This window comes from Hyaena hyaena, unplaced genomic scaffold, assembly GCF_003009895.1.
Source record: "Hyaena hyaena isolate Hyena2069 unplaced genomic scaffold, ASM300989v1 scaffold_123, whole genome shotgun sequence".
Lineage (NCBI taxonomy): Eukaryota > Metazoa > Chordata > Mammalia > Carnivora > Hyaenidae > Hyaena > Hyaena hyaena.
This window is the reverse complement of record NW_024080756.1, coordinates 2933564-2955586: the sequence shown is the minus strand read 5'-3', so window position 1 is coordinate 2955586 and position 22023 is coordinate 2933564. Positions and strand designations below refer to the sequence as shown.

Genomic DNA, 22023 nt, shown 5'->3' with positions numbered 1-22023 from the left:
GGGGGGGATGGGCATGAAGGAGGGCACTTTGGGGATGAGCACTGAGTGTTATGTAGAAACTAATTTGACAATAAACTATTTGTAAAAAAAAAAAAAAAAATGTAGTGCCTATTAATTAACATGGAAAAATTCAGATTTAATGTTAAAGGTTTTTCTCAGCCCTTGGTATGTTCAGTTTTAGTTAAACCACAAACACATTATATTTTTGTCTAAGATTATAGTATTGATAATCGGAACAAAGGAGTCAGAACACAGTTTCTTCCACCAGAAAAAAAACTGTAACCTAGTGGTTTGATTCATGTCAGGCTTGAAAGATTTTAAGCGGTACACATGTATTACTGTGATTTTTATTCAGCTATATTAATATCATCATGATTCAGGTAGGTTCAGAGTTATACAGTTTTCTAAGTATGCCTAAAGTCATAAATGTTTTCCTAATTCAATTCTGAGATTCTCCTAAGTTTATATTTTAAAAGTTACAATACTTACAATGTACTTACAATGTACTGACTCCCCCCAAAATTTTCAAGGATAATTTTGGAAATAGGCAATTTCTGATTTAATCCTTGAATAAGACCCAACTTTACTCAATTAACTATTATTCTAATCATCTAGTTTAGAAGAATTCCAAATCTTTTTTTTTATTCTTCAGAGTATTTTCCTAGTGATATTTTAGGATAAAATTGTAATATGTGTCTAGTTGGTTAATCTTCATCTTATAGCTGAAGAAGCCAAAATAAAAAAAACACTAAATAACTTATCTATGTTTATAGAAATTTTAAGCAACAGAGTCAAAACCAATAGTTTTATTAAGATTAAATACATAATATTATTTTCTACATAGAAATGTAAAATTTTAAGGGTGCCTGAGTGCCTCAGTCATTTAAGCATCTGATTTCAGCTCAGGTCATGACCGTTAGTCATTATCTCAGGGTCTGTGAGCTTGAGCCCTGCATCGGGCTCTGTGCTGACAGCTCACAGCCTGGAGCCTGTTTCAGATTCTTTCTCTCTTTCTCTCTCTGCTCCTCACCCATTGGCACTCTGTCTCTTTCTGAAAAATAAACATCACAAAAAATTTTTTTCATGTAAAATTTTTTATTTATTACCATTCCCTACTTTTAAATAAGATTTTAAATTAGCATTATCTTGGCTATTTGGGGCACTGGCTGGCTCAGTTTTTGTTAAGTGTGTGACTGTTGATTTCAGCTCAGCTTATGATCTCACAGTTGTGGGACTGAGCCCTGTGCCATCTCTGCACTCACTGACAGTGCAGAGCCTGCTTGAGATTCTCTCTCTCCCTCTCCTCTGCTCCTCCCACACACACACTCTCTCTCTTTCAAAATAAATAAATAAATATTAAAAGAAAAAGAATTACCTTGGCTATTTGGACTATGAAGCATTTTAGGAGAGGTAACTTCTAAGTTCACAGAGCGGTAAGTCTGGGATGATTCATCACTCTGGGTCAATGATGGAACAAACACTCTTTCTGGAGGTTTAAGGTAGCTTCCTACAATACTATGCATTAATTCAGAATCCATTATCTGTAGAGAATAAAGGAATAATACAGTATAGGATCATTCTTTCTTATCTGAATGACAAAAAGATGAGACAAAAATTCAGGTAAAACTTAACATAAACACATAATCTTATACTGTGGAGTTTCTTTATGAAGTTAATTATCACAAATTCAACTGTAAGAAGCTCAGCAATACAAGAAAGAAAAATGACTACTTACTATATAAATAGTATAGACAATTCTACCTGATTTTTCAGTGAGCATATGCTCTGGAGTGAGTGGTGTGAATTTGCTGGTTTCTCAGCTGATCGTAAGTTCATATACCCTTCATCATCTGAGCACTTCTCTACAGTGTGACTCTAGGGTTCTTAGAGAAAGTATGTACTTTCTGTGAGCAAAATAATATTTGATAAATGGTAGCCATATTTATTTTATAATTTATTTATTTTTTATATTTTTTTATTTATTTCTAGGAGAGAGAGAGACAGCGTGAACAGGGGAGGGTCAGAGAGAGAGGAAGACACAGACTCCGAAACAGGCTCCAGGCTCTGAGCTGGCAGTCAGCACAGAGCCCGACGCGGGGCTCGAACCCGCGAAACGCGAGATCATGACCTAAGCGAAAGTCGGACGCTTAACCGACTAAGCCACCGAGGCGCCCCTATTTTAAAAGAAAACCTATTTCAGGTGAAGCACTGGAATGGAACAGAATTAAATCTAGTAGACAACAGTGTGTGTCTCATGTGGTAAAGGTAAAAAAAAAAAAAGCACATTTATTTTAAAAGAAAATAAAGAAATACCATTTTTTACATTTCAAAGTTCTTTTATAGGCAAGAAAATAGGCAAAAGGCCTAGAATAGTCAAAAGATTTTGGAAGAACAATAAGATGAAGAACTTGTCCTGTCAGTTATCAAGACTTAACCATGAAACTAAAATAATTAAGTCAGCGATAAAATCAGGAGCGATTAATATACTAACAGAACACAGTAGCCCAGAAACAGGCCAAACCCTGTATAATAACTTGATATATGACAAAAATAGAACTTCATATCAGTGGAAAACAGCTGGCCTGTTCATAATTGCTGAGGGAAAAACTGATTCTCAAAATTTAAAAACAACTGGATCTTCATTTTGTAAATGAAGAAACAGAGACAGAGAGGACACCCAAGTTCATATAACTTGTAAGTGGCAGAGCCAGGAAGTAAACCTAGCTGGTTCAATTCCAAAGCCTGGTTCTTAATCGCTATGTTAAACAGCGTATAGTTTGGGGACATTTGCAGTTAGCCAGGTATAAGATGATGCTGCATTTGGGTTAGGGTGGTGAAAATGGAGATGAAGAGAGTATATAGAGGATGTATCTTGAAGACAAGTGATGAACTGGATTAAGAGGAAAAAGGAAAAATCAAGGTTTCTAACTTAAATAACTGGGTAGATGATAGTGCTATTTATTAAAAACAAAGATAATAGCTAATACTCATATAGTACTGATATGTGTCAAGCACTATTCTAAGTATGAGGCATCCAAGTTAAGATATGAAATAGATAGTTTGATAGAAGAGTCTAAAGTTTGGAGGAGAGTTCTAGTACAGAAATATAGGGGCGCCTGGGTGGCTTAGTCGGTTAAGCGTCCGACTTTCGCTTAGGTCATGATCTCACGGTTCGTGGGTTCAAGCCCCGCGTCGGGCTCTGTGCTGACTGCCAGCTCAGAGCCTGGGGCCTGTTTCAGTCTGTGACTCCCTCTCTCTCTGACCCTCCCCTGTTCACTCTGTCTCTCTCTCTCTCTCTCCTAGAAATAAATAAAACATTTAAAAAAAAAAAAGAAATATAAACAATGACAGTGTCAGCATATGGACAGTATATAAAACCATAGAAGTTGTCTAAAGGAAGAGTATAAATACCCTTATATTTCAAATAAGGAAGGAAAACAAGAGAAAGAGAAACCTATGAGGGAAAAGAACCAGAAGACAGTGATATCAAAAGTAAAGAGAGGACTTTCTGATCTGCCATCTGTGGTGGAACCACTGTCAAGATGCTGATTTTCATGAAAACTCTTATGGGGAAGACCATCACTCTTGAGGCTGAACCTTCAGAAACAACAGAAAATGTGAAGGCCAAGACTCAGGATGAGGTATTCCTCCTGATCACCAGAGACTGATCTTTGGTGGCAAGCAACTAGAAGATGGATGTACGCTGTCTGATTACAACATTAAAAAGGAGTTCACTCTTCATCTTGTGTTGAGACTTTGCAGTGGTGCTAAGAAAAGGCAGAAGTTGTCTTATACCACTCCCAAGAAGAATAAGCATAAGAGAAAGAAAGTTAAACTGGCCATCCTGAAATACTAAGGTGGATGAGAATGGCAAAATCAGTTGCCTTTGTTGGGAATATGATAACTATTATATTACATACTGGATTCATCTAACAAAAACTTACTGCAGAATTTGGGATCATTTTCAAACTTCAAATTCCATCATTTACTGTATCTGAAATACCTGTAAAAGAGTAATCCCATCCCATTTGAGGGCAACGTTGATAAATAAAATGGAGATGACTCAATCATATAACTGATATTTCATTTCTGATTCTAAATAGACTTGACTGGATCCAGATTAGCACTGCTGAATACTAATCTAGGAGATAACTTTATTTTTAAAAAAATTTTTAAAGTTTATTTATTTATGAGAGATAGAGACAGAATGAGGGGCAGAGAGAGAGGGAGAACACAGAATCTGAAGCAGGCTCCAGTCTCCGAGCTGTCAGCACAGAACCCATCGCAGGGCTCGAACTCAGGAACCGTGAGATCATGACCTGAGTTGAAGTTGGATGCTTAACCAACTGAGTCACCCAGTCGCCCCTAGGAGATAACTTTAGCATGCTCTGGTCACCAAAACCAGCATATTCCTTCCTTCTAAACACCTTAATAGAGTTAAAAAAATTTTACCACAGACATAATACATACATGTATAGTTAAAGGAATTATAATAAAACAAAATTCTGTGTATCCACGCCTAGATTAAGAAAGTGTTACAGTGCTATGGAAGCCCTCTGTGTGTCTATGCCAATTCTTGCTGTGAATTCCGTGTTACTTATTCTAATACCTATTAAGTTTTATCGTATTTGTATGTATCCTTAACAACATATTGCTTGGTGTTGATGGTTTTTAAGCTTTATATAAATGGAATCACACTTTTTCCATTCAAAGAATCTTGCTGTTTATGTTGGAACATGAAGCTGTAATGGTATTCATTCTCCCTGCTGTGTAATATTCTACTATATATCAGATCTTAGAAGGCATTAATTCTAATCACTTCCCTCCAGACTTCTAATACTATGATTCTGAAATTTTTAGTTCTATTTTGACTTTAACCACACAAATTAGACAATATTGCTTTAATTTATAAAGTCAGTGTTTCCTATGTTCACCTACAAGCTTTCTTTGTTCCTTGTGATTCCTTGTGCATTATGATGCACTGCCTGGATTCCCTTTCAGGAATGTGAACTTTTCCCACAGGTGTTGGAACGCTGCCAGAAAGTAGCTCTCGGCTGTTGGCCCTTTTTGGGGTTGTTGTCTAAAGAATACTGTCTCATCTAAGGTCAAGGCTCCTTCTAGGAGCAGCCCATATCCAGTGAGGGTAAAAAGGCCTAACCCTCTTGCCCCAACTCAAGTGAACTCTGAAGGATCACCCCATCTCCAGAGCTTCCTGTAGTATCAGTGAAACCTTTGTTGGGTCTTCACTGAAGCTTGATTTCTCTGCCTAATATTGCTTCCTTCCTCTCCCTTCCACATGTGATGATCCCAAGAATACTCTCTAATAAATGTGTATGGTTGGAACTTTAACTATGGAAATACTTCAAGCCAGTATTTAAAGTACTATTCTTTAGAGAAGATTTCTGTTTGTTTCTGCTAGGTCCTTAGGGCACCCCAAACCGAAGGAACCATTAAACTGAGCTTTTATACTGAGCTTTTCTTTTTGCCGGTGTGAATTTCAACTCCAAACCCACATCAGAGTAGAACTGTGATGAAGAGAGATTCTTTTTGTCCACTCCATTCAAAGCCAAAGATGAAACAAACAGTGTCATTCTGTTTTTGTTTTAATTAAGCTTCACGCCTAGTGTGGAGACCAATGCAGAGCTTGAACTCACAACCCTGAGATCAAGACCTGAGCTGAGATCAAGGGTCTTAATCTGCTGAGCTACCCAGGTCCCCCAGTGGTGTCATTCTGAAAAGCAGGTTATTTTCCTGTCATTAACAGAAAGTCATATCCTTTGGGGATCCCAGCTTTACACTGTAGCATCCAAACTTACCACTGAGCATGCCCATCAGAATTGGTTTCCTGCTCCATGCAAGCAGAAGCCCCTCCTTAATGCCCAGGTGTTTGGCCATGAGGGATCAGAAGGTGACCTCAAGGGTAAATTGAGATCTAGAGCTCCTTTATCCCCATGGAACTGGGCTTTTTCATTGCATACAGCCTTATATTTTCCCCTTACTTTGCTTTTAGCTCATCCATGCCTTTCAAAAGTTGTTTTAACATCGTATATAGCACTTTTGTGTTCTTTGCCAGAGGTTTCTCTGAACATTGAATCTGCCATATTGCTTGAAACTATAGCAGCTTTAGACCTACTTAAGAGATGTTAAATGCTTTAGACCAACATACAGAATGAGACTTATGTTTTAAAAAGGAAAAAGATTTTATACCTTTCCATTCAGCTGAAGTTCTCAAAGCTACTCCATACTGTAAAGTTTTCCTTCAATAGCAGAAAGTGAATATTATTTGGCTACTCATTAATTAGAGTTCACTAGGAGGATTCGGAAAATAGAGTTCCCAGTAAACAATCCATAAACTGAGAATAATAAAACATACTATAGGGCATCTGGCTGGCTTAATCAGTAGAGCATGCGATTCTGGATCTTGGGGTTGGGTATAGAGATTTCTTAAAAGTGAAATTAAGAAAAAAAGTATACTCTATATCCAAATTTTAAAAATATGCAATGACCCTATAGGAATATTATAATTATTATATTCTAAAACTTAAGAAGCACTTTAATCATTATGCCTCATGATTATGTGTATTTAATAGTAGCAGCAAATCTTACATTTAATATATTGACCACTTGACATTCCAATTGATCTATTTAACGCAATTCATAATTAACTGTAAATTAAATAGCCATTATTGGACTTGAAAAACCATTTCTGATTGTATAAAGATGTGATATATACATATAATGGAATATTACTCGACCATCAAAAGGAATGAAATCTTGGCATTTGCAACAACATGAATGGAGCTAAAGTGTAAAATGCTAAGCAAAATAAGTCAGTCAGAAAAAGACAAATACCATATGATTTCACTCATATGTGGAATTTAAGAAGTAAAACAGGTGAATATATGGGAAGGGGGGGAAAAAGAGAGAAAGTGAGGGAAATAAACCAGAGATTCTTTACAATAGAGAAGAAACTGAGAATTGATGGAGGGAGGTGGATTGGGGATGGGCTAAACGGGTGATGTATTAAGGAGGGCAAGTGCTGAGTACTGGGTATTATATGTAATGAATCACTAAATTCTACTGCTGAAAACAATATTACACTATATGTTAACTAACTAGAATTTAAATAAAATTTTGGAAAAAAACCCCATCATTTTGCAGCCATAATAGTAAAGACTGATTTAGGCAAGAAGCATTAATGTTAAATCATTCAAGGGTGAAATTTTGATGAGAACTAAAATATCCGCATGCTCTTATGTGTCTTTTCCACAGATTGCTTTTAAGACGCAAGAAAAAAAGTAATAACTATATAATAAAGAAACAGAATAACACTTTAATTGGGTGATTAAAATTAACATAACCCCTAAGAGGTTAAGAGGGACATCATGCGCCTCTGTATGTGAAACTCTAAAAAAGACATGTCACTTAAGCAGTATTCTGGCCAGGAATGCATAACCTGAATCTCAACATAACAAAACATCATTAAAGCCCCGAATGAAAAATAGTCTATTTTTTTATAAAGGGGGAAACGGTTTTCTTTTAAAAAATGTTAGTATCTTAAAAGAATCACACTTCTGGGTACATCCAAAAGAACTGAAAGCAGGGTCTTTTGAAAAAGTATCTGTACAACCATGTTCATACTGGCATCATTCACAACAGCCAAAAGATAGAAGCCACCCAAATATCCATCAATGGCTAAACAAAATGTATATACATACAAAAGAATATAATTTGGCCTTAAAAAAAGAAAAAGAAATTTTGACACATACAAAAACATGGATAAACACTGAGGATATTAGGCTAAATGAAACTGGCCAGCCATAAAAAAGACAAATAACATATGATTCCCTTATAAAGGGAGTCTAGAGTAGTCAAACTCATTGAATCAGAAAGTAGAATGTTGGCTGAGGAGGGAGAGTATATGGGGAGTAATAGAATTTCAGTTTTCCCAGATGAAAAAGTTCTGTAGATTGGTTACATAACAATCTGTGGTAGGGGAGACAAGTTAAAAACAAGATATGACTCAATGGGATCAGTTCCGAAACAACAGCATACACAGAGTGTCATGGGAATACAAGAGAGAGATTATCTAACTCTTCCTGATTGGTGGAGAAATAAGTAAAGCCAGAAGTAATTTAAAATTACAAACAGCTTTGAAAGAGGGGTTTAGGTAAATATGCCAGAGTGGACATACACGCTGGCTTTTTGCTCCCTCTTGGAAACACACTAAAATAATATTAAAACACTTTTTAAAAACAGATATAAACCTGCAAGGACAATAACAAAACTTTGGAAAAATAGAAAACAGATGTACAAATAGTAACAGATTTAGCTAATGCAAAAAAGGCAGTCTCCTAATCCAAGTTAGAAAAGTGACTTTTTAGGTTTATCCTGCAGAACCTCCAAATGGCTCAGGAATCAGCTGTACTTCTGCTAAGAGTTAAGATCCAGCCAAACACTAGAAAACAGGATGAAAGTTCAGTTTAGAAGTAAATTGTATGCCCAAATCCCTTCACCTCTTTATGGAGCCAGAAGACTGCTTTACCCCCATTTGGGAGACTGGAAGTTTGTTTCTTTGTTCGTTTTCTATGAAGAGGGGATTACAGAGTGTTCTGGATTGACGGACACTCAGCACAGATGACATAGGGTAGACTCAAAGCAGGAACATTCAGCTCTAAGAATACTGGCAGTCTATAGATCTAAGTGGAGATGGGAAGATCCTTAGGGAGGGAATACGACTAGCCCAAGTTAACAAAGATACTACAGATGATAAAATAAATGGACTGGATGAATTTGGAGTTTCCAATCGATGGATTTGGAGTTTCCAATCAGTTTTTTAGTGTCTGACTCTGAGATATAAATTGTTTGTTTAATCAAGGCTTACCAGACATTGAGAAAGGATGTAAAAGACAGAGACCAAAACAAGCAAATAGTGACGTAAAAGGAACACAAAATTTGGAAATACTTAGTAGAGATAGAATGTAAAATAATTGAGGGACATGATAGACTCTAGTGAATTTGGCTGGAGCCAAGTGAATAAATGCTGGTAGTAAGAGATGGCGAAAAAGGTATGCAAGGGTCAAACCACAAAAGATTTTGTACATCACACTTAAGAGTTTGTCTTCTTTTTTTAAAAAATTTTTCTAATATTTTATTTATTTCTGAGAGAGAGACAGCATGAGCAGGGGAGGGTCAGAGAAAGAGGAAGACACAGAATCCAAAATAGGCTCCAGACTCTGAGCTAGCTGTCAGCACAGAGCCCAATGTGGGGCTTGAACCCATGAGCTGTGAGATCATGACCTAAGCTGAAGTGTGACACTTAACCGACTGAGCCACCCAGGTGCCCCAAGAGTTTGTCTTCTGTAGGATCAGGCAATGTGGAGCTAATGAAAGATATAAAGGAAAATAACACGATCAGGTTTGAACTCTCACAAGGTTATTCAGATGACTGTGAGATAGACAGACTGGAGGGGGAAGAATTTTTGTCAGGGGAACAAATTACGAGGTTGCTGAAGTAATTAAGACAAGAAAAAATATAGGCCTGAATTAAGACTGGTGTAGATGAGATAAACATGAAAGATACTTAGGAGATATAATTGAGGGACACCTGGGTGGTTCAGTAAGTTAAGTGTTCAACTCATATTTATGGTTCAAGTCATGATCTCATGGTTCGTGAGATGGAGCCCTGCATCAGGCTCTGAGCTGACAGCATAGAACCTGCTTGGGATTCTCTTTTGCCTTCTCTCTGCCCCTACCCCACTTGTGTTCTCTCTTTCAAAACAAATAAATGAAGAAAGAAGAAGAAGAAGAAGGAGAAGAAGGAGAAGAAGGAGAAGAAGAAGGAGAAGAAGAGGGGCACCTAGGTGGCTCTCAATCTGTTAAGCGTCTGGCTCTTGGTTCTAGCTCAGGTCATGATCTCACAGTTTGTGAGTTCGAGCCCCACATCAGACTTGTTGCTGTCAGTGCAGAGCCTGCTTTGGATCCTCTGTCCCCCTCTCTCTGTCCCTCCTCCCCTCTCAAAAATAAGTAAACATTGAAAATAAAGATAAGATTCAATCTAAAGGACCTAGGAACCAACTAGACATGTGAAATGGGGAGATAGGGGAAAGAATAAAAAATATTCCCCAAATTTTCACTCAGGCAAGTGAAGAGTTTGAGGTGGCATTCATGGAAATCAGAAATAACATAAGAGGTGATGTAAGTCTGATGGAAAACAATGAATTCTGTTTTAGGTGTTAAGTTTGGGCTACTTATAGAAACAGCTATTCAGCAATCAGACTAAAACATGGGTCTGGTGTTTAGGTAAGCAGGTGAGGCTAGATCTATAGATTTGGTTATCAATTAGGTCACCCAAGGAGAGTATAAAGAAAAGCAATTTTTAGTGTGTGTGTGCATGGAAAGGGGTGACTGAGATTCAGTGTTGTTGTCCATGAAAGAGCTACTGTTATCTATCCACTGTGGTGCCCCATAGACATGTGGAGGCAAACTTTTAAGAGGCTAAGAATTATAACCTTAGGAGAGGAAAAGGTGGAGCTCAGAATGCTTAAGACCACTGCTTGAAGGAGTTATGATGGCAGAGTAGTAGGGGGACCCTGGGCTTGCCTCATCCCTTCAACACAGCTAGATCAACATCAAAACATTTTGAACACCGATGAAACTGACCTGAGGATTAAGAGTACAATCTTCACAATTAGAGGGAGAGAATATGGCAGGTATGAGGTGCAGAATACGAAATGGGGGAGAGAAAAGCCAAAGTACCACAAAGGAAAGGGAGCCACATTTTCCATGGAGAGAAGACAGAGAGAGGAGAGACAGGGAGAGAGTAGCATGTCAGGTTTGCATAAGAAAAACACATCCCTAAAACCAGTGACTGGGGAATTGAGAGGTACTGACTATTGCAAATTTTTGCAAACAGTGGAGCTCAAATTCTAAGGTTTTAGAAGTCCATGCCATTTGCTTGAGTTGAGCCCGGGCCGGAACTGGTACTCCTGGGGAGGAGAGCAGAGACCCAGGAGTGGACAGTGGACAGTGTAGAATGGGGATCCCCTGGGTCACACTGGGAAAGAATGTTCCCCCTCCTGTAGTACATATCAAGAGGGACCTATCCTCTCCAAGGACCAAGGACCTGTCAGGTGCCAATGAGTGGCTGTTCAACAGCAGGGGACAGAAGTGTGTGCAGAGGGCAGATAACCCGGTCACAGCTTTTTGCTGTGCTTCACCATAAACTCCAGGCACGTGTATCGCCATAGGACTGCTTTTCTGGGACAGAAAACTGTCAGACACAGCACTACTAGGCTTTCCTCTGGAGGAGGGAAGCACAAGCACTGTGCCTTGCTGGATCCTTTAAGATTTGGAGTTTTGAATCCTAGATGCACATCAGAGATAAAACACAGGAGAACTGTAGTATTGGGCAAGCTCACTACCCAGGCATAGACAGGTTGAGGGCAGGGATCTGACAGAAGCCTGGGACACAGGAAGGGAGATTGTTTACTTTTCTGTGAGGGCTTTCTGAACAGCGGTGAGTGAAAGTTCCCCTCCCTGGAGACAAGAGAGCAGAGTAATGCCATCTTTCCCCTCCAACCAGCACAGTTGGACATCAGTGAGCAACACAAAGCCCCGTGTGTAGGCTACAGCTGCTTACATCAAAATCTTCCCTGCTGTGCCCTGCAGGAGCATCTTTACTAGGGTAGATCTGACTGTGAGCCAGTGCAGTGCACCTCTCCCCACAGAGAACCAACATAGGACCCCTGCATGAACCAAGTCTACTGACATAGAATGCTCCAGTGCATCAGCTTCAGTTCTGGTGGATAAGGCTTTTTTTTTTTTTTTTCTTTTGGAATCAAGCTTATAGTTTTTTCTCCATTTGGTTGTTTTTTTAATTTCCTTTCCTTGTTTATTGGATTAGGCTTCTTTCCTTTCTCTTTGGAATCAGGCTTATAGTTTTTTTAAATTTATTTCAATTTTAGTAAGTTAATATACAGTGAAATATTGGTTTCAAGAGTAGAATTCAGTGATTCATCACTTACATACAACATTTAGTGCTCATCACAATAAGTGCCCTCTTTAATGCCCATCGCCCATCTTCAGGCTTATAGTTTTTTCTTTCTCCGTTTGTTTTTGTTCCTTTTCTCTTTTGAATCAGGCTTTTTTTTTTTTTTTTAAATCAGGCTTCTTTTAAAAAACAAATCAAAGCACACCTAGTTAAATGTCCATATACTCCTCACTGCACGCAAGGAGGAGCTCTGCAGAGGACTAGGCTGTGGGAAAGAGCAGCCACAACACAACAGCAGACTACACACAGCATACACCAGAAACACTGGCTGAAAAACCAGTCCCTGAACAATGTATGATGCCTTCTTAGTTCAGCATTGCACTCAGGAGCAGGAAACATAACCAGCTTTCATAACATGCAAAATACAGAAACCTAGACAAAACGACAAGATGGAGGAATTCTCTACAAAACAAAGATCAAGAAGAAATCATAGCCAGAAATTTGCTCAAAACAGATATAAGCAATATATCTGAACACAAATTTAGAACAGTCATAAGAATACTACCTAGAGTTGACAAAAAACATAGATGACACCAGAGAAAACCTTGCTGCAGCGATAAAAGACTTAAAAACTAGTTAGGCTGAAATAAAAATTGTTATAACTGAGATACAAAAACTGACTGCTTTGCTTTCACTTAGCATAATACACTCTAGCTTCATCCACGTCATTGCAAATGGCAAGATTTCACTCTTTTTGGTAGCTGAGTAGTATTCTATTATATATAAATACCACATCTTCTTTATCCATTCATCAGCTGATGGACATTTGGACACTTTCCATAGCTTGGCTATTGTTGATAATGCTGCTATAAACATTGGGGTCCATGGCCCCTTCAAATCTTTATTTTTGTATTCTTTGGGTAATAGTACAATTGCTGGGTCATAGGGTAGTTCTATTTTTAGTTGTTTTTAATGTTTATTTACCTTTGAGAGACAGAGAGAGAGACAGAGAAACAGAGAACAAGTGGGGGAGAGGCAGAGAGACAGGGAGACGGAGAGAATCCAAAGCAGGCTCCAGGCTCTGCGCTGTCAGCACAGAGCCCAACGCAGAGCTAGAACTCACAAACCGTGAGATCATGACCTGAGCCAAAGTCAGGCACTCAATGAACTGAGCCACTCAGGCACCCTATCCATTTTTAGTGTTTTGAGGAACCTCCATACTGTTCTCCGGAGTGGCTGCATCAGTGTGCATTCCTGCCAAGTGTAAGAGGATTCCCTTTCTCCATATTGTAGCCAACATCTGTTGTTTCCTGTGTTGTTAATTTTAGCTTTTCTGACAGGTGTGAGGTGGTATCTCATTGTAGCTTTAATTTGTATTTCCCTGATGTTGAGCGATGTTGAACATCTTTTCATGTGCCTGTTAGCCTTCTATATGTCTTCTTTGGAAAAGTGTCTGTTAGGTCTTCTGCCCATTTATTAACCGGGTTATATGTTTTTTGGGTACTGAGTTTGATAAATTCTTTATAGATTTTAGATATTAACCCCTTCTCTGATATGCCATTTGCAAATATCTTCTTTCATTCTGTAGATTGCCTTTTAATTTTGATATTTCCTTTACTGTGCAGAAGATTTTCATCTAGATGCAGTCCCAAGAGTTCATGTTTGCTTTTGTTTCCCTTGCCTCTGGAGACGTGTCTAGAAAGAAGTTGCAATGGCTGACGTCAAAGAGGTTGCTACCTGTGTTCTTCTCTAGAATTTTGATGATTTCCTGTCTCCCATTTAGGTCTTTCATCCATTTTTAATTTATTTGTGTATTGTATAAGACAGTGGTCCAGGTTCATTCTTCTGCATGTAGTTGTCCAATTTTCCCAACACCACTCGTTGAAGTGGCTTTTTTCCATTGGATATTCTTTTCTGCTTTGTCAAAGATTACTTGACCATATAGTTGTGGGTCCATTTCTGCTCTCTCTCTCACTGCCATACTGTCTTGATGATTACAGCTTTGTAATACAGGCTTCAAGTCTGAAATTGTGATGCCTCCTGCTTTGCTTTTCTTTTTCAACATTATTTTAGCTATTCAAAGTCTTTTCTGGTTCTGTACAAATTTTAGAATTGTTTGTTTTAAGCTCTGTGAATAATGTTGGTGGTATTTTGATAGGGATTGCATTGGATGTAGATTGCTTTGGGTAGTATAGACATTTTACCAGTGTTTGTTTTTCTAATCAATGAGAATGGAATCTTTTTCCATTTCTTTGTGTCCTCTTCAATTTCTTTCATGAGTGTCCTAAAGTTTTCAGAAAACCAATCTTTTACCTCTTTTGTTAGGTTTATTCATAGGTTATTTATGCGTTTTGCTGCAGTTGTAAATAGGATTGATTACTTGATTTCTATCTCTGCTGCTTTATTGTTGGGTGTGTAGAAATGCAACATTTTTGTACATTGATTTTATGTCCTGCTACTTTGCTGCAATGTTTAGGTGGAGTCTTTTGGGTTTTCTACAGAGTATCATGTTGTCTGCAAAGAGTGAAATTTTTTCTTCTTCCTTGCCAGTTTGGATGTCTTTTATTTCTTTGTGTTGTCTGATTACTGAGACTAAGACTTACAGTACTATGTTAAACAGTCATGATGAGAGTGGACTTCCCTGTCTTGTTTTTAACCATAGAGGAACTCTCAGTTTTTCCCCATTGAGGATGATATTAGCTGTGGTCTTTCATATATGGCCTTTATGATCTTCTTGAAGTGTGTTCTTTCTATCCCTACTTTCCTGAGCACTTTTATCAAGAAAGGATGCTGGATTTTGTCAAATACTTTTTCTACCTCTATTAAGAGGATTATATTCTTCTTATCCTTTCTTTTATTAACGTGGCGTATCAACTTGATTGATTTGTGAGTATTGAATCACCCCTGTAGTGCAGGAATAAATCCCACTTGATCGTGGTGAATAATTCTTTTAATGTACTGTCGGATTTTACTTGCTAGTAACTTGTTGAGAATTTTTGCATCCAGATTCGCCAGGGATCTTGGCATCTCATTCTCCTTTTTCAGTGGGGTCTTTGATTTTGGAATCAAGAATCAAGGTAATGCTGGCCTTGTGGAGGGAGTTAGGAAGGTTACCTTCCATTTCTATTTTTTGGAACAATTTCAGAAGAATTGGTATTAACTCTTCTTCAAATGTCTGGTAGAATTCCCCCAGGAAGCCATCTGGTCCTGGACTCTTGTCTGTTGGGAGATTTTTGATTACTGATTCAATTTCTTTACTAGTTATAGGTTTGTTCAAATTTTGTATTTCTTCCTGTTTCAATTTTGGTAGTTTCTATGTTTCTAGGAATTTGTCCATTTCTTCCAGATTGCCCAATTTATTTGCATATAATTTTTCATAATATTCTCTTATGATTATTTGTATTTCTGTGGTGTTGGTTGTGATCTCTCCTCTTTCATTTGTGATTTTATTTATTTGGGTCCTTTCTTCAAAAAATCCCCTTTAATATTTCTTTCAGAGTTGGTTTAGTGATTACAAACTTCTTTAGTTTTTGTTTGTCTGGGAAACCCTTTATCTTTCCTATTCTGAATGATAGCTGTGCTGGATTAAGTATTTTGGGCTGCAGATTTTTCCAATTCAGCACATTGAATATTATGCCATTCCCTTCTGTTTTGCCAAGTTTCTGTTAAGAGATCTGAAGCTAGCTTTATGGGCCTTCCCTTGTAAATTAGGGACTTCTTTTGTCTTGCCACTTCTAGGACTTTTTTTCTTTATTGCTACATTTTGCAAATTTAATTACAATATGCCTTGATGTTGGCCAGCTCTTATTGATTTTGATGGGAGTTTGTGTCTCATGGATCTGGATGTGTTTCCTTCTCCAGATTAGGGAAGTTTTCAGCTATTATTTCTTCAAATAAATTTTCTGACCCCTTTTCTCTCTCTTCCCCTGGGACTCTTTTACTATAAATGTTATTATGTTTGATGGAGTCACTGAAGTCCCCAAGTCTATTCTCATGTACCATAGTTCTTTTTCTCTTTGGTTCAGCTTCATTATTTTCCACTATTTTATCTTCTGTATCACTTATTCATTCCTCTACTTCTTCCATCCTTGTGCTCATTGTATCAAGTCTATTTTGAATCTCAGTTATTATATTTTTCATTTCTATTTTTTAACTCTGTGGTAAGGGCCTCCCTGAAGTCTTCCATTCTTTTCTCAGGCCCAGCAATATCCTTATGATTGTTGCTTTAAACTCTTGATAAGGCATGTTACTTATATCTGTTTCGCTTAGATCCCTGGCTATGACCTTATCTTGTTTTTTCAATTGGAATGGATTTCTCTATCTTGGCATTTTGTCTAAATCTCCATCTTCTTCTTTGTATTAAAAACACTGTCATGTTTCCTGCTCCTGGGAGTAATGGCTTTATGAAGAAAAAGGTCATATAGTGTCCATGGCCTGACCCTTCATAAGAAAATTCTGTGTGCACTTTACTGCTGCGTTTTGGCTGCTCTATCCTTCCAGCCAGTAGTCTGCATAGGCTCTCCTTGTCTACAGTGGGCAGTGTTTGGTCCTTGGCCAGAATGTGGCATGTTTAATTAGGTGTGCTCTGGTTTGCTTGTTAAATGAGACTGGATACTACTTCCACTAGAACTGAATCACTGTATAACTCTCTGGTTGGGAGACATGATGCGGGCAGGGGTTTCTGCTGGTCTTCTGGGGAAGGACCTCACCATGCTTGGACTGAGGCAAACTTGACCAACAAGGGCAGTACTGATAGAATGTGGGGGTGTGGGACTTGATATAAGCAGGTAAGTCATCCAGTATTGTTGCTATGTTGTTTACTCTAGGTAGGTCTGTGTTTATGCTGTGGGGCAGGGGAGGCAAATGGTGCCTATCTGCTCCTTTGTCCCTGGAGAGGGGTCTCCATGCCTGATGCTCTCAGCAAAGTACTACAAAAAGGGCAAATAATCTCCTCTTTATGTGTCCAAGGCTATTTTCAGATTACTGTTTCCAAGCTGTCTGTCCTTAGGTTGTTTGCCTGCCTTCTCTCCAGGAGCAAAGCAGGGCCCTCAGGGATAAGTGCACACACCTTTAAAACTCCTGTTTTTAAGCCCTGCTGGTTACAAGGACTCACAAAAATCAATCCCTCTGTTTTTCCCAGCCAATGGCTTTGGGGAGGTGTTCTTTTTGTGCATTCCCCTCACATTAGTTATCTTAAATGAGTTTGGATAGGAGAAATATGATTACATGAGTACAACAATACTTAGTTTTTTTTTATGCCAGTCTTTTACAAATACTTTATAAATTAAAATACAGCATCCAATTTTTATGTGAACAGTTAATTCACCTCAATGCCATGCTGTAAGAGCTGATTTCCAGACAAACTTATCAATTGCTGAATTTAAAATGTATAGAGTTATGAACATTTTATCTAGTAATTAGAAAGTTAGATTTTTCTTTACTGAACTTGAATCTGATAAGTTTAGAACCTAACAATGTCTGAGATTAAATGATTAAATCTCATCACCTTTACCTGTAGTTTACCTTGAATATTCAGTTCATAAGAAAATGTTTCTGATTTAATATAAAGTGAATAAAGAAGACTATCAAATTATATAATTACAGTTCAATTTTTAAAAGGGATAATCACATATAAAAGACTAGTAAGTGTCTTAAAATGTTAATAGATAAACAAAAGGAGATTTTCATTTTCTAATTTTAACCTTCTTATACATTCTTTACAATAAACAGATATCAGTTTTCTAATAAGCAACAAATATTTTTACTAAAACAGTTTCCTCTTAACTAGATTTCTGCAGAGGCAGAAAACAGCTGAAGATGTACAGTATCAATTACTTACACAGATATCTGTTAGATGATAAGAACACTTACATCTTAGTTTTAAGGATTTTATGCCTCCTATATCAATATAAACTCAGGGAGAGAAATTATGTTAATTTCTTTTGTAAATTCCTGCAGTACAAACTGCTGTGTTCTGCAAAGGGGCATTGTATCCTCAGGGCTTAATAAAAACTTCTTTTGTAAAGTGAATCCCCTGAAACTAATTTGTTATATCAACAAATTTTCCCTACTTCTCTGTGCTACATTTGTCATGGCTAAACCCAATAGTTCTGTAATTACTATTCAAAGTTTTAAAAATAACCACATATTGTACCTTGGTGTATACTTTTGCATACAATGTCTTAATATAGTATCATTTTATTTAAGTAAATCTTTAGCAAATAATAAATAACAAATAAATGTCAAATAATAAATATTTGACAAATAAATCTTAGGACTTTAAAATATTGCTGGTAATATTTCCTCAGAAAGTTCTAACTTTCTTTTTAATAAGTTATTTTCAATGAATTTTAACACTCTTCTAACATTTATTATATATATCTATTGAACTAACTATTTCTAACCATTACTCTTTAGAAAGGTTGATGGCAAACTTATTGAATGTAGAATTTCTAAATTGAGTCAACAAATAATGAATTTTACAGTTAACAGTACTCATATTAACTGCTACAAACTCAAATCTTTAATCTATTACCTCCCCCCACACCCAGCCCCACTAGCGTCCAAAAACAGACTGGTCACATTCAACAGTCAGAATTAACTATGAGAGTGCACTGATTACTCAGGCACATCAAGGAGGGGGGTAGGGGAGATGAATGGTTGGACAATTATAAATAACTAAGATGACCTATTTAATTGCCAAAATTTATTTCAACTAGCTTTAAAAGAAATATTTCTAAAATGTTTAACCTACTTTCCTTCCTTTTAGGTGAAGTATACTCAACATAACCTAACCTTTGGGATGACTTAGGATATCACATAGCATTTTAATTACATACTATGATACTTAGGGAACCACACTGATAACTTATTGGACTATTTGTCCCTTCACTGGAAGTTATACACTTACAGATTTTGTTTTCTGCCTTTTCATCTCTTGCTATCCCTTGCTTTCCAATCTCCTTATGTCTGTTTACCTGTCTCTAATAGAATATCCCTCCCCTTTCTAATTGAGTTTCCCAATCTCTAGCAAATAAGAAACAATGAAAGAGTCAATTTTCATTCATTGGCCATTCAGAGATGAAAAACATAGTCCCAGGTAGTCCTTAAAGTGTTAAGAATTTAATTATACTACAAAGGGTGCTATGGGAACCCAGAGGATCGTCATCTAAGAGAGCTGGCTTCCTGAAGGAGATAGTTCTTAAACTGAGATATGACAGATGAATGAGTAGGATTTGATAGGCAAAGAAAGTGAGAGAATGGATAGTAGAGAAGATCAAGTGTACAGTCAAAGGAAACCACATAGTAATAATAAAAATAATGATACATTTATTGAACGCTATTGTAAATTAACTTAGTAAAATCGTCATAACAACTCTATTATGCATAATCATTCCCATTTTAAAGATTAGGAAACTGTGGCACAGAAAAAGTATTTTGCCCAAGTTCATACAACTAGTTAAATGGTAAAGCCAGGATTTGGACTTAGGCAGTCTGGCTCTAAAGCTAACACTTTTAACCACCATGCTATCTTGCTTACTAATGCAGTTATGGAAACAAGAGAGAATCTGCTGTTTGGGGAAATCTACTACAAGTAATATAAAAAGCTAGAACATTGCAAATGTGTCTAAGTATTGCAAAGCAAGAAGGCAAAGACTAGCTAGGAAGGGGTTTGTATGCCAGGCATTTGTGTTTGGATTTTGGATTTGACACCATAGGCAACAAGAGGCATCCAGCAGAAGAATAGTAAGATAAGATTCCCTTTGATAAAGATTTCTGTGAGATCTGAATGAAGAAAAACAACCAGAGGCTAGAAATCCATTTAGAAGGCTATTCCAAAACTCTGCGAGAGAGGTGATAAAGACCTAAACCAAAGCAGTGGGAATAGAAAGGAGAGGACAAATTGGAGACAGATAGGATGTTGAATTCATAGAATGTATGACCTAGATGAGGAAAATTAGTGAGAGGGAGAAAGTAAACAAAGCTATAGTCAAGGCAGAAAACAGTTGGATGGTGGTGAAGGTGATATAAAAGGTTCATTTGAGAAATAGAATAGAAAACCCAGAAATGGACTCACAACTATATGATCAACTAATCTTCGACAAAGCAGGAAAGACTATTCAGTGAAAAAAGTCTCTTCAACAAATGGTATTGGGAAAACTGAACGGCAACATGCAGAAGAATGAAACTGAACCACTGTCTTACATCATACCCAAAAATAAATTGAAAATGGATAAAAGACCTAAATGGGAGACAGAAAATCATCAAAATCCAAGAGAACACAGGCAGCAACCTCTTCGACCGTGGCTGTAGCAACTTCTTGCTAGACACGTCTCCAGAGGCAAGGGAAACAAAAGCAAACATGAATTATTAGGACTTGATCAAGATAAAAGCCTTCTTCACAGTGAAGGAAATAATCAACAAAATTAAAAGGCAACCTATGGAATGAGAGAAGATATCTGATAAAGGGTTATTATCTAAAATCTTTAAAGACTTTATCAAACTCAACACCTAAAAAACAAATAACCCAGTTAATAAATGGGCAGACAACTTGAACAGACACTTTTCCAAAGAAGATATATAGAAGGCTAACAGGCACATGAAAAGATGTTCGACATCGCTCATCATCAGAGAAATACAAATCAAAACCACGATGAGATACCACCTCACACCTGTCAGAACAGCTAAAATTAACAACACAAGAAACAACAGATGTTGGCTACAAAATGGAGAAAGGAGAACTCTCTTACCCTGTTGGTAAGAATGCACACTGGTACAGCCACTCTGGAGAAAAGAATGGAGGTTCCTCAAAAACCTAAAAATAGAACCACCCTATGATCCAGCAATTGCATTCCTAGCTACTTAACTAGAGGATACAAAAATAAAGATTCAAAGGCGTACCTCAATGTTTATATTGTTTATACACACATAATGGAATAATGGAATATTACTCAGCCATCAAAGCGAGTGAAATCTTGCCATTTGCAATGATATGGACAGAACTAGAATGTACTATGCTAAGCAAAGTCAGTCAGAGAAAGACAAATATCATATGATTTCACTCATATGTGGAATTTAAGAAACAAAATAGATGAACATATGGGAAGGGAGGAAAGGGGAGAGAGGGAAACAAAGACCTGAGACTCAATGATAGAAATCAGACTGAGGGTTGATGGAGGGGAGGGGTGGGAGATTGGCTAGAACTTAACTAAAATTTAAATTAAAAACAAAAGATTAATTTTAAACATGTTTGAGGTGCTTGTGGAGGAATAACATAAAAAGAGGTAACACACTGAGCTTATCATGTACCAGACCCTGGTCAAAGAACTTCATATGTACAGATCTACAAAATCATCAAGGCAACCCTCTGAGATGCCTGAGAAGCTAACTAACTTTGCCCAAGGTCACACAACTATTAAGTGGTTGAGTAGGGACTTGAACCCAGGTAGCCTGGGTCAGAGTGAATTCTAACTTTAATAGAGACATGTCAGTTGTATAAATGAATTTGGCATCCAGGAGAAATGGTTTAGACTAAACACAAAAATGTGGAGGTCATCAATTAATACATACGAAAGCTGAAATCATGAGTTTTCACTTAGATAGAGAGTATGCAGGTAGTTTTTCTCTAAGTGTGGTCCTTCATTCACTTAGGTATGAATACCTTGAGAGTTTTTATTAAAAGTGAAGATTAGAGGGCATCACCCAGGTCCACATAAACAGAATCTCTGGGCCAAGAAATATATAGTTTTCACTTGTCAATTGATTCTTATGCAAATTGAAGTTTGAAGATCACTGAAGAGAAATGAACAAAGAAATGTGTAACAATGACATTAAGTTTATTAGAAATGTTTCTACAGTAAGAATAAACAAGTTCTGAAGAAGGATGGTAAGTAAAGGCCTCACCAAGTATCTGAGGTGTCTTTTCTCAAATCTAAGCCACCATGTATTATAAGATGCATTGCCCTTTTATGTACTACAAAAAAAAAAAAAAAAAAAAGGAGATCTATCATATAAAGCTGAAACAGGGGTGC

General features: G+C 37.2%; 1 protein-coding gene and 1 pseudogene across 4 annotated transcripts in view; one reads left to right on the top strand and one right to left on the bottom strand.

Annotated features, from left to right (window-relative positions):
* Positions 1–22023, bottom strand: part of CEP57L1 (centrosomal protein 57 like 1) — a 98679-nt gene that overhangs the window by 60036 nt on the left and 16620 nt on the right. For 3 of the 4 annotated variants that reach the window (XR_005529340.1, XM_039237406.1, XM_039237407.1), the window contains exons 1-2: positions 3945–3962; positions 1376–1541 (exon numbers count right to left, since the gene is read on the bottom strand). Coding sequence is in view for 2 of the 4 variants with exons in the window: in XM_039237406.1 (XP_039093337.1) it covers positions 1376–1541; positions 3945–3962 (184 nt within the window). In the remaining 2 variants the exon portion in view is untranslated. Of the gene's footprint in view, positions 1–1375; positions 1542–3944; positions 3963–22023 lie in introns of those variants that run through there. The other variant, XR_005529341.1, reaches the window with a different exon arrangement.
* LOC120235212 lies at positions 3543–3875 on the top strand (annotated as a pseudogene).